The following is a 23,348-nucleotide window of genomic DNA, read 5'->3' as shown; positions in this document are numbered from 1 at the left end:
CAATTATAATTACAAAAAAACTGACATTTTATTTCATCATTGTAAAGGAGATTGAAACAATATTTTAGAATTTATTGAAACTATGTTGACAATAATTGAATGATTTCACTGCGTTACGTCATTCACCCAAAGGGGGATGGTGTAGCATTATCGTATCTGTAAAGAATTATTCTTTAGCATGTTTTTGAAAGATCATAAATATTTGATCTTGACAGTTTACAACTGTCCGTTTTCAAGCAGTCTTTCCCACATCTTTTAAAGTGGTGTTTTTCACATGCAGGACTGATGCGCCTGCATTTCTTCAAGTGCATTCCTCTCATGTTCCCACGAACAATGCTGGGACATGTCATTCACACCTAAATAACTTCGATTTACCACACAAGTTGTGCAACACTCTTGTTTCCCATACCGTACTCATGCTGAGTACGCGTATCACATTTCATACCCATAAATGCACACAATCCTTCTTTCCACTCGAAGCGCTGACCTAACCGAACAGCGCACAGTTCAAGCAACCACGTGTGAACGTTTACTTAATTGAATGGTAAACGCCCCTTTTCGTAATTATCTTTTCCTTTCCTTGGATTGGCTATCGTTCTGTTGCATGGATCGATAGGCTATTGATATGTATGCGTTTCAGCCTTCTCCAGAAATTATGTACTAGATTAAGCAGGTTAGCTTAAGCTTTGATTTTGAATAAAGACTCATTATTGTTTCAACTCTCAACAAGACTAGTAACTACTAAAAAGGAACTCCTGGGGAAATTCCTTCAGAAATTGCTGGGGAAATAGCTGGCAGAATCCTGAAAAAAATCGTGGAGAAATTGATTGAAAATTCCTGAAGAAATTCCCAGAGATATTCCTGGAAAATTCCTGAAGAAATTCATGAGAAATTCCTGAAGAAATTTCTGAAGAAATTCCTGCAGAAATTTCTGGAGGAATTCCTGAAGAAATTTCTGGAGAAAATCCTGAAGAAATTTCTGGAGAAAATCCTGAAGAAATTTCTGGAGAAATTCCTGAAGAAATTTCTGGAGAAATTCCTGAAGAAATTCCTGGAGGAGTTCCTGGAGAAATTCTGGAGGAATTCCAGGAGAAATTTCTCAGAAATTCCTGAAGGAGTTCCCGGAGAAATTCCTGAAGAATTTCAGGAAAATTTCCTGGAGAAATTCCTGGAGAAATTCCTGGAGAAATTCCTGGAGAATTTCCTGGAGGAATTCCTGCAGAAAACCCTGGAGCAAACTCTGGATGAATTTTTGCAGAAATTCCTGGAAGAATTCCTGAAGGAATTCTTGGAGAAATTTCTGGAGGAATTCCTGAAGAAATTTCTGGAGAAATTCCTGGAGAAATTTCTGGAGGAACTCCTCTCCAGGAGAAATTCCTGAAGAAATTCCTGAGAAATTTCTGTACAAGTTTCTGAAGGAATTTCTGGAGAAATACCCAGAGGAATTTCTGGAGAAATTCCTGGAGAAATTCCTGGATAAATTCCTGAAGAAATTCCTGGACGAATTACTGGAGAAATTCATGGAGGAATTCCTGGAGAAATTCCTGGCAGAATTCCTGAAAAATTCCTGGAAAAATTGCTGGAGAAATTTCTGGAGAAATTCCTGGAGGAATTCCTGGAGAAAGTCCTGGTGGAGTTCCCGGAGAAATTCCTGGAGGAATTCCAGGATAAATTCCTGGAGCAATTTCTGGATGCATTCTTGCAGAAATTCCTGGAAAAATTCCTGAAGGAATTCTTCGAGAAATTTCTGGAGGCATTCTTGTAGAAATTTCTTGAGAAATTCCTGGAGAAACTTCTGGAGGAACTCCTCTCCAGGAGAAATTCCTGTACAAGTTTCTGGAGGAATTCCTGGAGAAATTCCCAGATGAATTTCTGGAGAAATTCCCAGAAGAATTTCTGGAGAAATTCCTGGAGAAATTCCTGGATAAATCCCAGAAGAAATTCCTGGACGAATTACTGGAGAAATTCCTGGAGGAATTCCTGGAGAAATTCCTGTCAGAATTCCTGAAAAATTCCTGGAAAAATTGCTGGAGAAATTCCTGGAGAAATTCCTGGAGAAATTCCTGGAGGAATTCCTGGAGATAGTCCTGGAGGAATTCCTGTAGAAATTTCTGAAGAAATTCCTGGAGAAATACCTTGAGAAATTCCTGGTAAAATTCCTGGAGAAATTCCTGGAGCCCTTATAATGCCCCAGGACCCCCTGAGTGCCACTGGGACCTCCTGAGACATCCTAAAATGCCCCTGAAACCCCCGAGAACACTCCTGAGACACCTTCAAATGTCCCTAAGACCTCATGGAGCTTCAGATACCACTGGGACCCCCTGAAACGTCCCTGAGACCTCTTGAAACGCTTGTTTTAAGACCCCTTGATTCACCACTGATACACCTTTCAACGTTCCTAAGACCATTTGAAACGCTCATGACACCCCTGGAGTGCCCTGTAACCTTCTGAAGCTCCCTAAGACACCTTGAAACGCTTCTTAGACCCTCTTAACCGTCTCTGAGACCTCCTGGTGCCCCATTAAATACCCTTGAACCCCTTCTTAACACCCCCGTGACCCCATAAATCCTCTGAAATCCTCTGAGAGCGTATGAAACATTCCTGAGACCCCCTTGAACCCTCTTAGATTTATAAAACGCCCTGGAGGCAACCACAAGCGCCCGTGAAACCCCCTGGAACCTGAACCCCTGAATCCCCTTGGAACCTGAAGCTTCATGAAACGCCCATGAACGTCCATGAAACCTCCTGGTACTAAGAGAAATCTCACAAAACACCCTGAAACCCCCTAAACTGCCCCTAAAATCCTCTCAAATTACCCCTTGAGACCCCTTGAAGCACCTCTGAGAATTCCTGAAACGCCCCTAAGATAACATTCACGAGACGCGACGTGAGATAACTAAGATAACTTAAAGCGCACCTGAGGCCCCCTTGAACTGCCTTGACACACCCAGAAACTCACCTGAGACCCCCAAAGTGCTTCTAAGACCTTCTAGAACCCACTGAATTCCCTTGAGACGCCTCTGAAGCCCTCTTAATCGTCCCTAAGACCTCCTGATACCCCATAAAACACACTGGAACCCCCTGCACCCTCCTTTGGCATTTAGGTCATTTATGACCCAAACCGTACACTACGTCAGTGAGCTGCTGCCAACGTGATGCAAAAGGAATGTTAAATGCTCTGCCCTGTGCTCTGTGAAACCTTCTAAAAGGCCCCTGCAAACCACTGAAATTACGCCCTGAGATCCCTTGAAGTGCCCTTGGGATCCCGTAGAACCCTTCAGAGAGCCCCTAAAACGCCTCTGAGACAACCTAAAGCGGTCCTAAGACCCCCTGGAACTTGAAACCCTGAGACCCCTTGGAACCTGAACTGCCATGGATCCCACTTAAAACGTCCCTGAGATCTCCTGGCGCTCGCTCAAACTTTACAAAACACCCCAAAACCCCCTAAAATTAACACCTGAGACTGTCTGAAATTCCCCAAAACGCCCCTGGAATCCTCTCAAATTACGCGTCTGAGATCTTTGAGAACTCCTTGAGACTACCTGAAATGTATCTGAGATAACTTGAAGCGCCCCTGAGACACCCTTGAACCTGAAGTACCATGAAACACCCTTAAACGGCCATGAAACCTCCTGGTACACCCTGAGATCCCCTGAAATCCCGTGGGATCCCCTTGAAACACTATTGAGATCTCTGATAGCCCCCTGGAATTTCTTACGATCTCCTGAAACGCAATTCGTTCAGGATCTCTCCAAGTATTTCTCCAGGAATTTCTACAGGAATTTCTACAGGAATTTCTCCAGGAATTTCTCAAGGCAGCGTCCATATATTACGTAACGCTTAAATCGGAATTTTTCAACCCTTCCTCCCGTCTCCGTAACACGTTTTTGTATGAAAATCATAAAATTTTTGTATGAGCCGTAATGCTCGGTCGTAGTCCTCCCCACCCCCTAGAGCGTTACGTAATTTGTGGACGGCGTCATAGAAATTCCACCAGGAGTGTCACCCGGAATTTCCCAGGAATTTCTCCAGGAATTTCTCCAGAAATTCCTCCAGGTATTTCTCCAGAAATTCCTCCAGGAATTTCTCCAGAATTTCGTTCACCAGGAATTTCCCAGGAATTTTTCCGGGAATTCCTCCGGGGATTCCTCCAGGAATTCCTCCGGGGATTCCTCCAGGAATTCCTCCGGGGATTCCTCCAGGAATTCCTCCGGGGATTCCTCCAGGAATTCCTCCGGGGATTCCTCCAGGAATTCCTCCGGGGATTCCTCCAGGAATTCCTCCGGGGATTCCTCCAGGAATTCCTCCGGGGATTCCGCCAGGAATTCCTCCGGGGATTCCTCCAGGAATTCCTCCGGGGATTCCTCCAGGATTTCCTCCGGGGATTCGTCCAAAAATTCCTCCGGGGATTTCTCCGGGAAGTCCTCCGGAGATTCCTCCGGGAATTCCTCCGGGGATTCCTCCAGGAATTCCTCCGATGATTCCTCCAGGAATTCATCCGATGATTCCTCCAGGAATTTCTCCGAGGATTCCTCCAGGAATTCCTTCGCAGATTCCTCCGGAGATTTCTCCAGCAATGCTTTCGAGGATTCCTCCAGGAATTCCTCCGGGGATTCCTCCAGGAATTCCTCCGGGGATTCCTCCAGGAATTCCTTCGGGGATTCCTCCAGGAATTCCTTCGGGGATTCCTCCAGGAATTCCTCCGGGGATTCCTCCAGGAATTCCTCCGGGGATTCCTCCAGGAATTCCTCCATGAATTCCTCCGGGGATTCCTCCAGGAATTCCTCCGGGGATTCCTCCAGGAATTCCTCCGGGGATTCCTCCAGGAATTCCTCCGGGGATTCCTCCAGGAATTCCTCCGGGGATTCCTCCAGGAATTCCTCCGGGGATTCCTCCAGGAATTCCTCCGGGGATTCCGCCAGGAATTCCTCCGGGGATTCCTCCAGGAATTCCTCCGGGGATTCCTCCAGGAATTCCTCCGGGGATTCCTCCAGGAATTCCTCCGGGGATTCCTCCAGGAATTCCTCCGGGGATTCCTCCAGGAATTCCTCCGGGGATTCCTCCAGGAATTCCTCCGGGGATTCCTCCAGGAATTCCTCCGGGGATTCCTCCAGGAATTCCTCCGGGGATTCCTCCAGGAATTCCTCCGGGGATTCCTCCAGGAATTCCTCCGGGGATTCCTCCAGGAATTCCTCCGGGGATTCCTCCAGGAATTCCTCCGGGGATTCCTCCAGGAATTCCTCCGGGGATTCCTCCAGGAATTCCTCCGGGGATTCCTCCAGGAATTCCTCCGGGGATTCCTCCAGGAATTCCTCCGGGGATTCCTCCAGGAATTCCTCCGGGGATTCCTCCAGGAATTCCTCCGGGGATTCCTCCAGGAATTCCTCCGGGGATTCCTCCAGGAATTCCTCCGGGGATTCCTCCAGGAATTCCTCCGGGGATTCCTCCAGGAATTCCTCCGGGGATTCCTCCAGGAATTCCTCCGGGGATTCCTCCAGGAATTCCTCCAGGGATTCCTCCGGGGACTCCTCCAGGGATTCCTCCGGGGATTCCTCCAGGAATTCCTCCGGGGATTCCTCCAGGAATTCCTCCGGGGATTCCCCCAGGAATTTCTCTGGGGATTCCTCCGGGGATTCCTCCGGGGATTCCTCCGGGGATTCCTCCGGGGATTCCTCCGGGGATTCCTCCGGGGATTCCTCCGGGGATTCCTCCGGGGATTTCTCCGGGGATTCCTCCGGGGATTCCTCCAGGAATTCCTCCGGGGATTCCTCCAGGAATTCCTCCAGGGATTCCTCCGGGGACTCCTCCAGGGATTCCTCCGGGGATTCCTCCAGGAATTCCTCCGGGGATTCCTCCAGGAATTCCTCCGGGGATTCCCCCAGGAATTTCTCTGGGGATTCCTCCGGGGATTCCTCCGGGGATTCCTCCGGGGATTCCTCCGGGGATTCCTCCGGGGATTCCTCCGGGGATTCCTCCGGGGATTCCTCCGGGGATTCCTCCGGGGATTCCTCCGGGGATTCCTCCGGGGATTTCTCCGGGGATTCCTCCAGGAATTCCTCCAGAAATTCCTCCAGGGATTTCCCCGGGGATTTCACCAGGATTTTTTTTGAGATTCCTCCAGGAATTCCTCCAGGGACTCCTCCAGGGACTCCTCCAGGAATTCCTCTGGAGATTTCCCGGACGAATTCCTGGAGGAATGCGATTACTTCTTATTGGATTTGAGAACCCATTTCCTCATAACCCGATTCGGAAATCGGAAGTGCAGAGATGAGTGATGGGTTGGAAAAGTTTGACCGAATCCTTCCCGCACCTTCTAGTCGTCCTCATCGCCGTCATCGTCGTCGTCGGGGTCGTCTACACCCAAGTTGCATACGTACACACTGACTGGGTGCAGACGTGCATGGCATGACAGTTTCGAACAACATTTTTCTGTGAAAAAGCTACGCGCCACCCGCCGCTATCCATGTGCAAAATGTGTCGCACTTCAACTTCCATATACCTAGAGGTACATGCGGTGGGTTTGAGTACCAAGGCGGGCTGCGGGACGATGTCTTTTCCCGCATATCAAATTCACTTTGTTGCCTCCCTCCCGCCCTCAGAAGTTAGGAATAGCTGAGGGTGGGGGTAGTTCACGCCCGAACGGATACGTACCTGCACGATGTCTTCGAAGAACGTAAAGATGAATGTTTCATTGTTGCATTTGGTGTCCGGACAGGGAAGACAGGTTTCGGTCATCCACCGGTGGAAGCTCTTGAGCCTGTTTGCGTTTGTGTGTACAAAAGGAGAAAAGTTTTTAATTGAATTCAAAGAGTTGTTCCTTCGAGGGATGCTAATGGACTTGGGAAGCAGTAGTAGTTGTTGAGGTTTAATGTTGCAGCAATTGAGATGGTTCTCGTTTGTTGGTTCGTGCGGATCGTAATTGATAGGGATGTGTGTTGTTCGGGCAAAGTTGCCTGGGTAAACTGAGAGGACTATTATGTGAGATTATTGTACCACTAATGGCAAATGTTCTTCCACACACACCGAATACAATAAACTGGATAATAACTCATCTTCAGGTATCCGTTGAGCAAACTCATTTTCTCTGTATATCACAAACTAATCAAACAACGCGCACATGGTGCTTTTCAACACGAGTGAATATACACAATAGCTAAATTTCTCTAGTTGCAACAGAAACCCACATCCGCACAAGGCCCCAACATTACGCTCCATTTCACTGCATCCCATCTGGTGTGCAGCACCCCGTCGCGCTCCCCAAATTCTCTTACCTCTGCAAAAAGTCCGTAACGGACTGAATCGCGATACCGTACACCTCGGCTGCCGTGGGCTTCATCTGGATATCCGGTACCTCCAGGATGGCGTCCACTTCGAACAGCGGGCGGTCCTGCTGCAGATCAAACATAAACTTCTCCAGATTTCGGGTGGTGAATCTGTGTTGTTCCAAGAAAACAGAGAAGAACCATTATTAGTGCCAGCGCAGAGCAAACAATGTAACAGAGTGAGCTTATGAAAACTCCCGTCCATACCTGGTGAAACAGGCAAAGACCTGCTTCTCCCAGTAACTGTAGTAGTACTTCATCTGCGGGCACTTGCCCGTGAACGTTCCGAGAACCAAACTTTCTAATTTAATCAGTATGGGTCCTATTGAGTCGTAAAGTTTCGCCAGTTTGGTTGTTTTCTCGTTCCGCTCCAACTCCAGGGCCTGGAAGTAGTCCTGGCAGGGTCGTACCCCGTCGTCCGGCGGTGCTTCCCGGATGGAGACGCGTTTCGGTTTCTTCGCCGGCGGTTTCTGCTGGTGGTGCTGCTGCTGCGGCTGTTCCCCGGCGCTGTTGTCTTCCGCTTGGGCTGCTGCTGCACTGGCAGCGGCAGATGGTCCCTCGGCCGTTATTTTCTGCTGGTGGGACGACGAGTGCCGGTGGTGGTGATGGTGATGATGGTGGTGATGGGGCTGAGGCTCTTTTGGCTGGCTTGGTGTTTTCAGTACGATTTCCGCCGCAGTGGCAGAGCGCTTCTCCTTGGCCGGATCCACCTTCATCTCAAACATCGAGAATGATTCCAGCTTATCGATTTGTGATTTTATATCGCTGCTGATGTGGCCAATTTGGGATACCATCGACGATAAACTTTTCATAAACTTTCCGAGAAAATGGAGAGGGTGGTGGGGAGAAACGGCAGCATTATCAAGGGGATTTTCGTCGAAAAGCTTAGGATGGAGAAAGGGAAGGCACTCACCTGCTGACATCGTTCGCAGTACGCGGCTATGTTGAACGACTGCCACGTGAATCTGCCTAATCCAGCTTGAATAATTGTCTCGACTTCGTACAGGTGACCTCGCAGAAAATGGATCTGGGGAAAAGCGACGGAAGAGAGAGAGAAGGCTCTTAGAAAAGCGCACATGTCGCAGAGATGGTGAAATATGCGGAAAGATTTGGGGCAGTGGTTTACAACGTTGATGGAAAAGTGATCTTCTTTATTGACGAAGACGTTTCACATAAGGACGGTTAGCATAATCAAATTTCATACAAGAATATAAAACATTAATAAAGCACATAATGAGGAGTTTTTGAAGGGACTTCAGGGGCTTTCAAGGCATTTCAGAGAGTTTCAGAGGAAGCCCTCCCTCCCCAGAGCCGTTCAAGGGCGCATTGAAAGGTTTCAAGGGTGTTCGATAGCATTCCCTAGGAACTTCAAGGGGGTTTCCAGGGACGTTTCAGAGGCCTTTTAACCCTTATAATCTGAACGTACGATTTGCGTATTCAGGATCAGACTGGAAAAATCATAACTTCGTTATTTCTGGACCGATTTTGATCATCGACGTCCCAAAAGAACCGATTAGATCTCTAGTTTTGAAACGTAAACCAAAATTTCAAATTGGCCATTTGGTTCCGGAGTTATTCCGGGACGTACTGGGGTATGTTTTTGGCCAGGCAAGGGGACACTTTCGTTGGGTTCCTAAAACTCAGCATGCGACATATCAATTTTCATGATTTTGCAAAACAAGATCGAAGGAAGCCATTTCGCGGATTTTTGACCACATTGGACACGTTCCGGGATGTTCCGGGAACCTGGTTCTTCCGTGAAAATGGCCACTTATGTGTCTCTTCAAAACCCCAGCATGCGACATATCAATCTTCATGATTTTGCAAAACAAGATCGAAGGAAACCATTTCGCGGATTTTTGGCCACGTTGGACACGTTCCGGGATGTTCCGGGAACCTGGTCCTTCCGTGAAAATGGCCAATTTCATGTCTCTTCTAAACCTTACCGTGCGACATATCAATCTTCATGATTTTGCAAAACAAGATCGAAGGAAACCATTTCGCGGATTTTTGGCCACGTTGGACACGTTCCGGGATGTTCCGGGAACCTGGTCCTTCCGTGAAAATGGCCAATTTCATGTCTCTTCTAAACCTTACCGTGCGACATATCAATCTTCATGATTTTGCAAAACAAGATCGAAGGAAGTCATTTCGCGGATTTTCGACCACATTGGACTCGTTCCGGGATGTTCCGGGAACCTGGTCCTTTCTTGAAAATGGCCACATTTATGTCTCTTCAAAACTCCAGCATGCGACATATCAATCTTCATGATTTTGCAAAACAAGATCGAAGGAAACCATTTCGCGGATTTTTGGCCACGTTGGACACGTTCCGGGATGTTCCGGGAACCTAGTCCTTCCGTGAAAATGGCCAATTTCATGTCTCTTCTAAACCTTAGCGTGCGACATATCAATCTTCATGATTTTGCAAAACAAGATCGAAGGAAGTCATTTCGTGGATTTTCGATTACATTGGACTCGTTCCGGGATGTTCCGGGAACCTGGTTCTTCCGTGAAAATGGCCACTTATATGTCTCTTCAAAACTCCAGCATGCGACATATCAATCTTCATGATTTTGCAAAACAAGATCGAAGGAAGCCATTTCGCGGATTTTTGGCCACGTTGGACACGTTCCGGGATGTTCCGGGAATCTGGTCTTTCCGTGAGAATGGCCAATTTTATGTCTCTTCTAAACCTTAGCGTGCGACATACCAATTTTCATGATTTTGCAAAACAATATCGAAGGAAGTCATGTCGCGGATATTTGACCACATTGGACACGTTTCGGAATGTTCCGGGAACCTGGTCCTTTCTTGAAAACGGCCACATTTATGTCTCTTCAAAACTCCAGCATGCGACATATCAATCTTCATGATTTTGCAAAAAAAAGATCAAAGGAAGCCATTTCGCGAATTTTTGGTCACGTTGGACGCATTCCGGGGTGTTCCGAGAACCTGGTCCTTCCGTGAAAACTGCCACTTTTATGCCTCTTCAAAACTTCAGCACATGACATATCAATCTTCATGATTTTACAAAACAAGATCAAAGGAAGTCATTTCGCGGATTTTTGGCCACATTCAACACGTTCCGGGATGTTCCTGGAACCTCGCTCTTTGGTGAAAATGGCCACTTTTATAGCGACTCAAAGACTGATGGTTGAAATCCATATGTTCGAATGTACTGGATAATCACCATGGACCTTTACTATTATTTGGTTCGATTGGCTTTTATCGGTGAAGTCGCATGTGTATTTGATTTGCGTACCGCGTTTCAGCTTACTACGTTTCAGCCATCATCAAATGCAATATGCTGATCCAGACCGAACAGCTTGGCTGGTCAAAACTAAACAGTTTAGTTTTGACCAGCCGAATGACAAATGGCTGAAAAAACTAATGTTGGTCTTTAGATAGAATTGCAGATGTACAAAAGGAATATACATCAGTTCTAAAATGTAATCTGTGAAACGTTATAATTATAGACTGTTTCAGTAATTATAAATACACTAACGATAACCTGCCATTTCAATTTGAGCACATTATCCAAAAAAGTTTCTTCTAGCTCTAATAGTAAACATGCTAGCGAAGCAAATAATACCAATTTTGTTGATGTATATGGTAAGATTTGAAAAATAGGGTTCTGTAAACAAGATGATCAAAATTTGAAGTTGCACAAAGTGGTAAAAAAATGAAGCATAGTAGAAAAGAAAAAGATCTCAGAGATAAAATATTTAATTTCCAAACACAATAGAAATTGCTGTATCGATAATAAAAGATATTTCTCGATTGGTAAGAGTACTTTTTACTGGAATATTTGATCAAAAGCCACCATTACGGGCCTTCTCAAAACAAATTTTTTTGTTTCAAATTTCTCAACAACTCCAGTAGCAACAAACGTTAAGCAAACGAATGTCTTAATTACTGCTTACTGCATTCGTTTTTATGGTATGACAAGCTTTGCCATCTGAAGGATCGAATGAGCTGAAAAAATAAGTTTGTTTAAATTAAATGCGTTCAGGAAAGCTAAGAAACTGTGTGGTAGTTCTTATGTTCCGTAGAAAACCTTAAAAAATGAGAAACTTGATCTCCGAAAAAATGTTGTGGAAATGCCTTTATCGTTTTTTTCCAAATTTTGATCAAGGTATTCCTTAGACAACTTGTTGAGAATGCGAATGTGATAAAAATTTAGATAATTTTTGGTATTTAGTGATTAATAATGTTGAAATAATTAAAAAACACCTTTGTGCAAATGCAAATTTGAAAAATGTAGTTATTTGTTAGAGAACTCGACTGTTCTTCAAAATATCAAGACAATTGAAAGGAAATATAAAAATATGGAGTACAATATGCTATACTCTGAAAGAAGTAGGTAAAAATCATTAAAACAGTTCATTTAATTTACTAAACAAAGTGTATTTATAATTTCTGAAACAGTCTATATTCAATTTGAAAAGTTTCAAAGAGTTCAAGGAATTTCTCCAGAGATCTTTTTATGTATTTCTGTAGGAATTCCTTCAGAGATTTCTTCAGGAATTTCTCCATATACTCCTTCCAGAATTCCGCTAGAGACTGCTCCAAAAATTCCATCTGGAATTATTCAAAGTATTTCTACAGAAATGTCTTCCAGAATTTTCACAAGAGATTATTCAAAAATTAATCCAGGAATTACTTAGAAATTTTGTACAAAATCCCTTTAGTCCATCCAAGTATTCCGTCAATAATTCGTCCAGAAATTACCGCAGACACGGATTTCTTCAGATATTTTATCCCGGGAAAAATCTTGCAGGAATTTGCTAATAAAGCTCTCCTGAGATTCCCCAAGGGAATGCTTCCGGAATTCCCCATGTGATTTCTTCAGAAATTCCTTCAATAATTCCTCCAGAGATTAACCCGGGAATCTCTTCTGAGATTGTTTCAGGAACAACTTCAGAGATATATTTTAAAAATTCCCCCAAGAACACTTCTAGAAACTTCCAGGAATTATTCCAAGACTTCCTCCAGGTACTGTTTAGGACCTTAGGAATTCCTCTTGGTATTGCTTCTGAGATTCCTCCTGGGGTTTCTTCAGGAACTCCACCAGGGATTTCTTCAGAAACTGCTGCAGGGATTCCTCCAAGAGCCCTCTACGAACTCTTTTTAGAAATCCTTCAGGAGTTCCTCAGGAATTTCAGCGATTTCTTTAGTACCTTCTGGGATGTTCTGCAGAAACTACTCCTGGAATACCCTCAGAAATTGCTCCTTGGATTTCTCCAGGAATTCCTCAAGGGATTCCTCCAGTAATTTCTCAAAGGATTCCTCCAGTAATTCCTACAAGAACTCTTCCAGGATTCCTCTGGAAATTTCAGCAGGGATTCTTATAAAATTTCCTACAGGGATTCGTCCAGGAATTCCTCTAGTGATTCCTCCAGGAATTCCGCTAGAGATTCCTCCAATTATTCCTCTACAGATACCTCAAGGAATTCCTCCAGGAATTTTTGCTCTGGGAATTTCTTCAAAAATTTCTCGTGGGATTCCTCCACGAATTCTTCTACAGATTCTTCCAGGAATTCATTCAGGGATTCCTCCAGGAATTCTCCCAGGAATATCTGAAGAAATCCGTGTCTGCGGTAATTTCTGGACGAATTATTGACGGAATACTTGGATGGACTAAAGGGATTTTGTGCAAAATTTCTAAGTAATATCTGGATTAATTTTTGAATAATCTCTAGTGAAAATTCTGGAAGACATTTCTGTAAAAATACTTTGAATAATTCCAGATGGAATTTTTGGAGCAGTCTCTAGCGGAATTCTGGAAGGAGTATATGGAGAAATTCCTGAAGAAATCTCTGAAGGAATTCCTACAGAAATACATAAAAAGATCTCTGGAGAAATTCCTTGAACTCTTTGAAACTTTTCAAATTGAATAATTATAACGTTTCACAGATTACATTTTAGAACTGATGTATATTCCTTTTGTACATCTGCAATTCTATCTAAAGACCAACATTAGTTTTTTCAGCCATTTGTCATTCGGCTGGTCAAAACTAAACTGTTTAGTTTTGACCAGCCAAGCTGTTCGGTCTGGATCAGCATATTGCATTTGATGATGGCTGAAGCGTAGTAAGCTGAAACGCGGTACGCAAATCAAATACACATGCGACTTCACCGATAAAAGCCAATCGAACCAAATAATAGTAAGGGTCCAATACATTCGAACAAATGGATTTCAACCATCAGTCTTTGAGTCGCTATAAAAGTGGCCATTTTCACCAAAGAGCGAGGTTCCAGGAACATCCCGGAACGTGTTGAATGTGGCCAAAAATCCGCGAAATGACTTCCTTTGATCTTGTTTTGTAAAATCATGAAGATTGATATGTCATGTGCTGAAGTTTTGAAGAGGCATAAAAGTGGCAGTTTTCACGGAAGGACCAGGTTCTCGGAACACCCCGGAATGCGTCCAACGTGGCCAAAAATTCGCGAAATGGCTTCCTTTGATCTTTTTTTGCAAAATCATGAAGATTGATATGTCGCATGCTGGAGTTTTGAAGAGACATAAATGTGGCCATTTTCAAGAAAGGACCAGGTTCCCGGAACATTCCGAAACGTGTCCAATGTGGTCAAATATCCGCGACATGACTTCCTTCGATATTGTTTTGCAAAATCATGAAAATTGGTATGTCGCACGCTAAGGTTTACAAGAGACATAAAATTGGCCATTCTCACGGAAGGACCAGATTCCCGGAACATCCCGGAACGTGTCCAACGTGGCCAAAAATCCGCGAAATGGCTTCCTTCGATCTTGTTTGGCAAAATCATGAAGATTGATATGTCGCATGCTGTAGTTTTGAAGAGACATATAAGTGGCCATTTTCACGGAAGAACCAGGTTCCCGGAACATCCCGGAACGAGTCCAATGTGGTCGAAAATCCACGAAATGACTTCCTTCGATCTCGTTTTGCAAAATCATGAAGATTGATATGTCGCGTGCTGGAGTTTTGAAGAGACATATAAGTGGCCATTTTCACGGAAGAACCAGGTTCCCGGAACATCCCGGAACGTGTCCAACGTGGCCAAAAATCCGCGAAATGGTTTCCTTCGATCTTGTTTTGCAAAATCATGAAGATTGATATGTCGCACGGTAAGGTTTAGAAGAGACATGAAATTGGCCATTTTCACGGAAGGACCAGGTTCCCGGAACATCCCGGAACGTGTCCAACGTGGCCAAAAATCCGCGAAATGGTTTCCTTCGATCTTGTTTTGCAAAATCATGAAGATTGATATGTCGCACGGTAAGGTTTAGAAGAGACATGAAATTGGCCATTTTCACGGAAGGACCAGGTTCCCGGAACATCCCGGAACGTGTCCAACGTGGCCAAAAATCCGCGAAATGGTTTCCTTCGATCTTATTTTGCAAAATCATGAAGATTGATATGTCGCACGGTAAGGTTTAGAAGAGACATGAAATTGGCCATTTTCACGGAAGGACCAGGTTCCCGGAACATCCCGGAACGTGTCCAACGTGGCCAAAAATCCGCGAAATGGTTTCCTTCGATCTTGTTTTGCAAAATCATGAAGATTGATATGTCGCACGGTAAGGTTTAGAAGAGACATGAAATTGGCCATTTTCACGGAAGGACCAGGTTCCCGGAACATCCCGGAACGTGTCCAACGTGGCCAAAAATCCGCGAAATGGTTTCCTTCGATCTTGTTTTGCAAAATCATGAAGATTGATATGTCGCACGGTAAGGTTTAGAAGAGACATGAAATTGGCCATTTTCACGGAAGGACCAGGTTCCCGGAACATCCCGGAACGTGTCCAACGTGGCCAAAAATCCGCGAAATGGTTTCCTTCGATCTTGTTTTGCAAAATCATGAAGATTGATATGTCGCACGGTAAGGTTTAGAAGAGACATGAAATTGGCCATTTTCACGGAAGGACCAGGTTCCCGGAACATCCCGGAACGTGTCCAATGTGGTCAAAAATCCGCGAAATGGCTTCCTTCGATCTTGTTTTGCAAAATCATGAAAATTGATATGTCGCATGCTGAGTTTTAGGAACCCAACGTAAGTGTCCCCTTGCCTGGCCAAAAACATACCCCAGTACGTCCCGGAATAACTCCGGAACCAAATGGCCAATTTGAAATTTTGGTTTACGTTTCAAAACTAGAGATCTTACCGGTTCTTTTGGGACGTCGATGATCAAAATCGGTCCAGAAATAACGAAGTTATGATTTTTCCAGTCTGATCCTGAATACGCAAATCGTACGTTCAGATTATAAGGGTTAATGGCGTTCCAAAGATGCATTTAAAATTGGTGGGGATTCAAGATTACCCAGATTTTAGAGGTGTTTTAAGGTATTTCTGGAGCGCTTCTCAGGGTCGTTTCGAGGGGACTTCAGGAACCTTTTAAGGGTGTTTTAAAGGGGTTTCAGGGACATTAAAAATAGATTACGGGGATTTCAAGCGCATTTCAATGGGATTATGAAGGTTCCAGAGGCCCCCTAAACGCTCCTGAGACACCCTGAAGCCCCCTGAGACCTTCTGCAATGCCTCTGAGGCTTTCAGTTACCCCATTGAAAGTCCCTGGGACTCCCTAAACAGTCCGTGCGACCACCTGGCTCACCCCTGACTTTCCCTGAAGCGCCCTAGAGATCTCCTGGAACTCCACCGAGCCCCTCGGAACGCCTGGGACATCCTAAAATGCCACTGGAACCCTGGGAACGCTCCTGAGACCCCTTTGAGAGCCTCAACCCCCTAGTGCGCTCAAAAAAAAAAAAAAACCCTGGGACTCCCTGAAACGCTTCTTCTGAGACGACCTAAAACGCCTACTGAGACCCCTTGAAATGTCCCTGACACCCCCTGGAACTCCCCGTATCCTCCTAAAACCCCTTGAGAAAACTTGAAGCGCCCCTTAGACTCCTTGAAGCGCATATGAGATCACCTGGAACTACCTCGAGACCCCCTCAAACGCACCTGAGACCTATTGAAGCACCTCTGAGACCTTCTGAAGCCCACTGAGACTCCTTGAGAAGCGTCTGATATCGTCTCTGAGACCTAATGGTACATCACAATACACCCTGAAACCCTCTTCAAGTCCCCGTGGCCCTCAGAAAACCCTCAAAACACCCATGAAATCCCCTGAATTTACAACGCTCCCCATTACAGAAACCGGAGGACAGTAAGATCTGAGGAAGTGATCCGGCATAATGGACACCGTATAACAGCCGGCTTCGTAAAATAGATAGCAGCGTAAGTTCAATCTACCAACCAACGCCGTGTCTGATGTGTTAGAAGAACGGACACAAATTGAGGGACTGTAGTAGTTTCAAGAACTTATCGTTAGAAAATCGTTGGAAGACTTATTTTGTCCGGCATTCTATAATTTTAGCATTGGCCACCTTCTGGATGCTGGGTTCGCCGTAAAGTGCAGCGAGCTCGTGGTTCATCCTTCTCCGTCACACATCGTTCTCCAGCACACCGCTAAAGATCGTCCTTAGCACCCGTCGCTCGAAAACTCCAGAGTGCTTGCAGGTCCTCCTCGAGCATGGTCCATGTCTCGTGTCCGCAGAGGACCACCGGTCATTAAGGGTTTTGTGCATGGTGCATAGGTGAATATTTTTAGACCGTAGCTTCTTCTGGAATCCGTAGCAGGTCCGACTGCCGCTGATGATGCACCTTCGAATTTCACGGCTCACGTTGTTGTCAGCCGTCAGTAAGGATCTCAGGTAGAAGATTTCCTCACCACCTCAAAGGTATCCCCGTCTATCGTAACATTACTACCCAGACGGATCCGATCGTGTTCAGTTCCGCCTACCTGCATGTACTTTGTTTTTTGGGGCATTCATCACCAGACCGACCTTTGCTGCTTCGCATTTCAGGCGGGTGTACAGCTCTGCCACCGTTCCAAATGATCTGGCAATAATGTCCATGTCGTCCGCAAAGCACACAAATTGCCCGGATTTTGTGAAAACCGTTCCCCGGCTGTTGAGCCCGGCTCGTCGCAACACACCTTCCAGAGCGATGTTGAATAGTAGGCATTGGAGTCCATCACCTTGTCGCAGTCCCCGGCGAGATTTGAATGAACTGGATAGTTCACCCGAAATCCTTACGCAGTTTTGCACGCCCTTCATCGTTGCTTTAATCATTCTAGTCAGCTTCCCAGGAAAGCCGTTTTCGTACATGATTCTCCATAGCTCTGCGCGGTCGATACTGTCGTATGCTGCTTTGAAGTCGATGAACAGGTGGTGCGTTGGAACCTGGTATTCACGGCTTTTTTGGAGGATTTGCCGTACGGTGAAGATCTGGCCCGTTGTCGACCGGCCGTCGTTGAAGCCGGCTTGATAACTTCCCACGAACTCATTCGTTTTAGGTGACAGACGACGGAAGATGATCTGGGGTAGCACTTTGTAGGCAGTATTCAAAATAGTGATCGCCCTGAAATTCTCCCATTCCAAATGGTTGCGATTCTTGTGAATGGGGCAGATTACCCCTTCCTTCCACTCCTCCGGTAGCTGTTCGGTTTCCCAGATTCTAACTATCAACCGATGCAGGCAGGTGGCCAACTTTTCTGGGTCCATCTTGATGAGTTTAGCTGCGATACCATCCTTACCAGTTGCTTTGTTGGATTTGAGCTGGTGAATGGCATCCTTAACTTCCATCAGTTGGTGCATTTCCGTCCTCCGTTGCGGTGGTCTTCCGTGCCTACGTTCTACACGCCATTCAGGTGCTGCTCAAAGTACTGCTTCCACCTTTCGATCACCTTACGTCCGTCCGTCAAGAGGCCTCCGTCTTTATCCCTGCATATTCCGGCTCGCGGCACGAAGCCGTTGCGGGATGTGTTGAGCTTCTGATAGAACTTCCGTGTTTCTTGGGAACGGCACAGCAGTTCCATTTCTTCGCACTCCGCTTCTTCCAGGCGGCGCGTTTTCTCCCGAAAGAGGTGGGTCTGCTGTTTCCGCTTCTGTTTGTAACGTTCCACGTTCTGTCGAGTCCCTTGCTGCAGCATTACCGCCCACGCTGCGTTCTTCTCCTTCTCCAAAACCGTTCTACACTTTTCGTCGAACCATTCGTTCCGTCGATTCCGCTCCACGTACCCGATGGTGCTCTCGGCTGTGTCGTTGATGGCTGCTATCACTGTTCTCCAGCAGTCCACTAGAGGGGCCTCATCGAGTTCGCCCTCGTCTGGCAACGCGACTTCGAGATTCTGCGCGTATGCTGAGGCGACATCCGGTAGTTTCAGTCGCTCCAGGTTGTACCGTGGCGGTCGCCGGTACCGTACATTATTGATGACGGAGAGTTTTGGGCGCAGTTTGACCATCACCAGATAGTGGTCGGAGTCGATGTTGGCGCCACGATAGGTCCTGACGTCGATAATGTTGGAGAAGTGCCGTCCGTCAATCAGAACGTGGTCGATTTGAGATTCCGTCTGCTGTGGTGATCTCCAGGTGTAACGATAAGGGAGGCTGTGTTGGAAAAAGGTGTTACGTATGGCCATATTTTCGGAGGCGGCGAAATCAATGAGTCGTAGGCCGTTTTCGTTCGCCTGCTGGTGGGCGCTGAATTTACCAATCGTCGGTCTGAATTCGTCCTCGTGTGTTACCTGAGCATTTGAATAAATCTCCTATGATGATCATGACGTCGTGGCTTGGGCAGCGATCGTACTCCCGTTCGAGCTGCGCGTAAAATGCGTCCTAGTCATCATCAGTGCTTCCGGAGTGTGGGCTGTGCACGTTTATTATGCTGAAGCTGAAGAATCAGCCCTTGATCCTCAACCTGCACATTCCTTCGTCGATCGGCCACCAACCGATCACACGCCTCTGCATATCACCCATCACGATGAAAGCTGTTCCCAGCTCTCGTGTATTGCCGCAGCTCTGGTAGATGGTATGGTTACCTTTAAACGTTCGCACCATGGGTGTGTTGGACAGGATCCATGATGCGAACGTTTAAAGGTAATCAGCGCAACGATGCCGAACCCGCAGACCCGCAGTCGCTCCCAATGAAGTTGAGAGATCGGCAGTTCCACGTACCGAGTTTCCGCAAGTCCTTTTTGTTCGCTGGGGTCGTTGCCGTTGGTCTCGGTTCGTATTATTCTGTTGCTGATTTTCCGTAACAATGGGTTTCTACGGCTGGCTCGTAGGGCCTGACACCAACCCCCTACTTTCCGGAGCACCATAGTGCACAGTTGAGCTTAGAGTCCTTCCCTGGCACTCAGACGTAGATTAGCCGCCCCTAACATGGGGCTCAGACGCTGTTGTAAGCCGCTCCTCCTGGAGTACAGACGCTCAGGTTTGCCAAAGCAATACCCCCCTTCCCTGTCAGCCAACGACCAAAGTTCCCACCAGGGTTGGTTACCCGACCTTCCCTAAGGTTGCTCATAGTTTCCGGCCGATACCACGAGGAGGTAGCGATAGGAGTTGCTGGGCAGAGGCTAGTGGATCACAATGGGATCTGATTTGCGCAGCATACCCAGACTTTACCGTGCCAGTTCACCCAGTTTGTGAAGTACCCAGTTCACCATGCAATTTAAAATATATTGACCAATAATTGTGTGTGACCCATGATTGTGACTGTATTGCATCTGGACTCAATGAGATGAGCCCAGAAAATATGGCCCAAGGCCTGCACTGGTTAATATTCAGAATCTTGGAAACCTGACTGCTACCGGAGGGGTGCAAGGAAGGGGTGATTCGACCATTCACAGGAAAGGCCACCATTTGAAATGTGAGAACGATCAAGAACAACAAAGTGTTCACCATTTTGAATGTTGTTTACAAAGTGCTATCCCAGTTATCAAACCGGGATCATTGAACGGCCGGTCGACAACGAACCTGATCTTCACCGAACAGCAAATCTTTCAGAAATGTCGTGATTATAACTACGATCAGCGATGATTTCCCAGCTCCCATACATTGAGACACACTGCCATATTGCGGCAGTTAGAAAGTAGGCAAATCTCTTACATCTTTCCTCTTATGTTGTTTATTGTGAAGAGATAAGCCCCCAAAAAAATAAGATAATATTACAATCCCATAAGAAGAAAATTTATCATCCGGATGATGACGCCATCGGCGTCCTTCAGCGGACCGCGGCGGTCCAATCTGTTCCCACTAAATCGCTGCCAGTTTGTGTTTCTCTGTTGCCCGTCCGGAACGGCCGCCCGAGCTTTTGTGTGGAATAATCATCATTGTAATCGAGGAAGTAAATTGCCGCGAGACGAACAATTAATATTTAAATCAAGTGAAAAGTGGAAACGAGTCGCGGCCGGGGGGAAAACTCGCCGTGGTGATTATTCCGGTCCAGATGGGCAAGTCTGTACTAGTTTCTGTCTGTAGTAGTCTTTCGCAGTGGGAGAGTCCCAAGATGGCAGCGGGTCCATTCAGCGCCATGAGTGCGGTTGGTCCTGGACGACCGTTCCTATCATTTGCTTCGTTACTTATCATTTTCTATGAATATTTATGGCGGGAGGGATAAATTAATGGCGAAGCCATCGCACTTGGATCCTCTGCTGCGGGGTATAAACTTCGAATGATGGGTCCATTTCGGTGACTGGTGACTATTTTAGCTGCTGCAGCTGGGGTCACTGCGCTGGCTGTTCGGATGAAATGAGATCTCAGCTTCGACGGAGGTGTCCCATCATGCCGTGGATGACGCGAGAGCAGACGGGAAAATTTGCGCGGAATGGCTCGTGACGTCTTTTAGTTCTAGTTAATTATTTATGAAGGAACTTGGATAGTGCGCGTGCTTATTATGGAAATGGCATCGTGGAGAAGATTTAAGTTATGCGAGTAAGGATGTTTTTTGCTGGTTCAGGAATGTGAGACGAGACGATCAATTTGCTAAGGACATCTTGCGAAGCAAAAATGCCTAACTCCCAGTTTGACATCCAGACGATGGTTCACGAATTAATTGCTATCGATCGACCTACATTATTGCCTGAGAAAATTTTCTGATGCATTCAGTTTTCGTCTTTCAGTTTTTCAAAGAATAGATCAAAACTCTCAGAATTCAACCAAGATATTTTTTCCAGAATTGTGATGGGACATACCCAGACCCTTGTCTGAATTCCATTTGGTTTTATTTGGATAGCCAAGTCCTTTGAACACAGTTATTATGTTTTCAGAACATGACTGCAGCCCAAGTAATAGGCAAGATCAACTCTTTTTTTAAACTTATCCCATTCAACACAGTCGGATGCCCAATCCAACATCGTGTCACGTTGGTTTGGGCTTCAAGACTATACTGACTGTCTGGTGAAAGTACCTAGTCCCAACCTAGCTCAAGCATTAAGCCAGAAAGCAAACGTAAAAATAAACCACAAAAAGAGAATAAAAAATCGAATCCAACTGGCCGACTTGAGCCCCTGCTCCTGCTGGTTCTGGTTCTGATCCCGAACGGAGATGTTCACATTCCTACCCATAAAGGTCCGAATCCGGACCAACCAGCAACCGAAAGCAAGAAAGCAAGCGCAAACATTGTGCAAATGCTATAGGAAAACGGACGGCAAGTTTAATTAAATTCTTGGCCATGGCCAGGGACTTACCTCCGGAGCGGCCAGTCGGAGTACCAGCTCGTTATAATCGTTCACCATTTTGGTAACGTGCTCCACGTCGGTAAATAGTTGCTCCTGCAAGTAGGGAAAGAAAAACCGAGAGATATGGAAACTGTTAGTTAGGTGGGTGGGTATGTACGGACGGAGACCGGTTAAGTTCGGCAGATGGATGAGCATCGGTTGTGTTTGGAGAAAGGTACAAAAAATGTGAGCTTGTCAAAAAACTAGAATGAAGAATCAATTGCATGTGGTTTTCCGGTTTTTTGTTGCTGACTTTGATTTGGGCTTTTCTACGTTCTAGTTGACTACGGAACAGAATGGCTACGGATCGTACTACGAGGGAAACACCAGACTGATTTGTTGGAAGGTGTGCCCGATGAAAGTGTTGTTTTGAGTGGCAGTGGTTGGTAGAAATGTGAATGATCAAAAGATTCGAACAACTTGGACACGTCTGAAACGATGATTGGGCAGTTTGTTGTCGGTGATTGGTGTTGCACATTTCTTTGAAGATTTTCGAGTAAGGAAGATTTTTGCGCCAGAATAAACGAATGGTGTGGAACAAGGGAATGCTTCTATGTAAATAAACATAAATATTGTCATAGGTAAAAGCCACATTATACTTAAAGTTACTTTGAAAGTGAATCGACAATACTGTAGAAGTTACAGCATCACCAAAAGATATTATCATAATGAACTATGTAGATGTTGTTCAGATAGCCATACGACCAGATCACCAGAATACCAGGTGACCAGATGGCCAGATCACCAGATAGCCGGGTCACCGAAATAGCCAGATATCCAGAGCACAAGGATAGCCAGAGCACCAGTATAGCTCCAGAGCATCAGGATATCCAGAGCACCAGGATAAACAGAGCACTAGGTTAGCCAGAGCACCAGGATAGCCAGAGCACCAAGATAGGCAGACCACCAGGATAGCCAGAGCACCAGGATAACTAGAGCACCAGAATAGCCAGAGCAACGGGATAGCCAGAGCACTTGATAGCCGGAGCACCAGGATAGTCAGAGCACCAGGATTGCCAGAGCAAAAAGATAGCCAGAGCACCAGGTTAGGAAGAGCACCAGGATAGCCAGGTCACCAGATGACCAGGTCACCAAGTGGCCAGGTCATCAGATAACAAGATGACCAGATATCCAGGTCACCACATAGGCAGATCACCAGATAACCAGAGCACCAGGATAGCCAGAGCACCAGGATAGCCCCAGAGCACCAGGATAGCCAGAGCACCAGGATAACCAGAGCACCAGGATAGTCAGAGCACCAAGTTAACCAGAGCACCAGGATAGCCAGATCATCAGGATAGCCAGAGCACCAGGACAGCCAGAACACCAGATAGCTAGAGCACCAGGATAGCCAAATCGCCAGGAAAGCCAAAACACCAGGATAGCCAGAGCACCAGGATAGCCAGAGTACCAGGATAGCCAGAGAACCAGGATATCCAGAGCAACAGGATAGCCAGAGCACCAGGATAGCCAGAGT

The 23,348-nt window shown here is 46.1% G+C and overlaps 1 protein-coding gene across 1 annotated transcript in view; it reads right to left on the bottom strand.

Annotated features, from left to right (window-relative positions):
* LOC109398557 (dynein axonemal heavy chain 10) overlaps positions 1-23,348 on the bottom strand; it is a 341,003-nt gene that overhangs the window by 211,533 nt on the left and 106,122 nt on the right. The window contains 5 exon segments of the mRNA XM_062847206.1: positions 6,653-6,758; positions 7,273-7,434; positions 7,531-8,138; positions 8,237-8,350; positions 21,842-21,925. Of these exon segments, the coding sequence (XP_062703190.1) occupies positions 6,653-6,758; positions 7,273-7,434; positions 7,531-8,138; positions 8,237-8,350; positions 21,842-21,925 (1,074 nt within the window).

The sequence above is a fragment of the Aedes albopictus genome, chromosome 1 (genome assembly GCF_035046485.1).
Source record: "Aedes albopictus strain Foshan chromosome 1, AalbF5, whole genome shotgun sequence".
Taxonomy (NCBI): Eukaryota; Metazoa; Arthropoda; class Insecta; order Diptera; family Culicidae; genus Aedes; species Aedes albopictus.
Note: the sequence above shows the minus strand (reverse complement) of the source record. Positions and strands in the feature narration are given on the sequence as shown.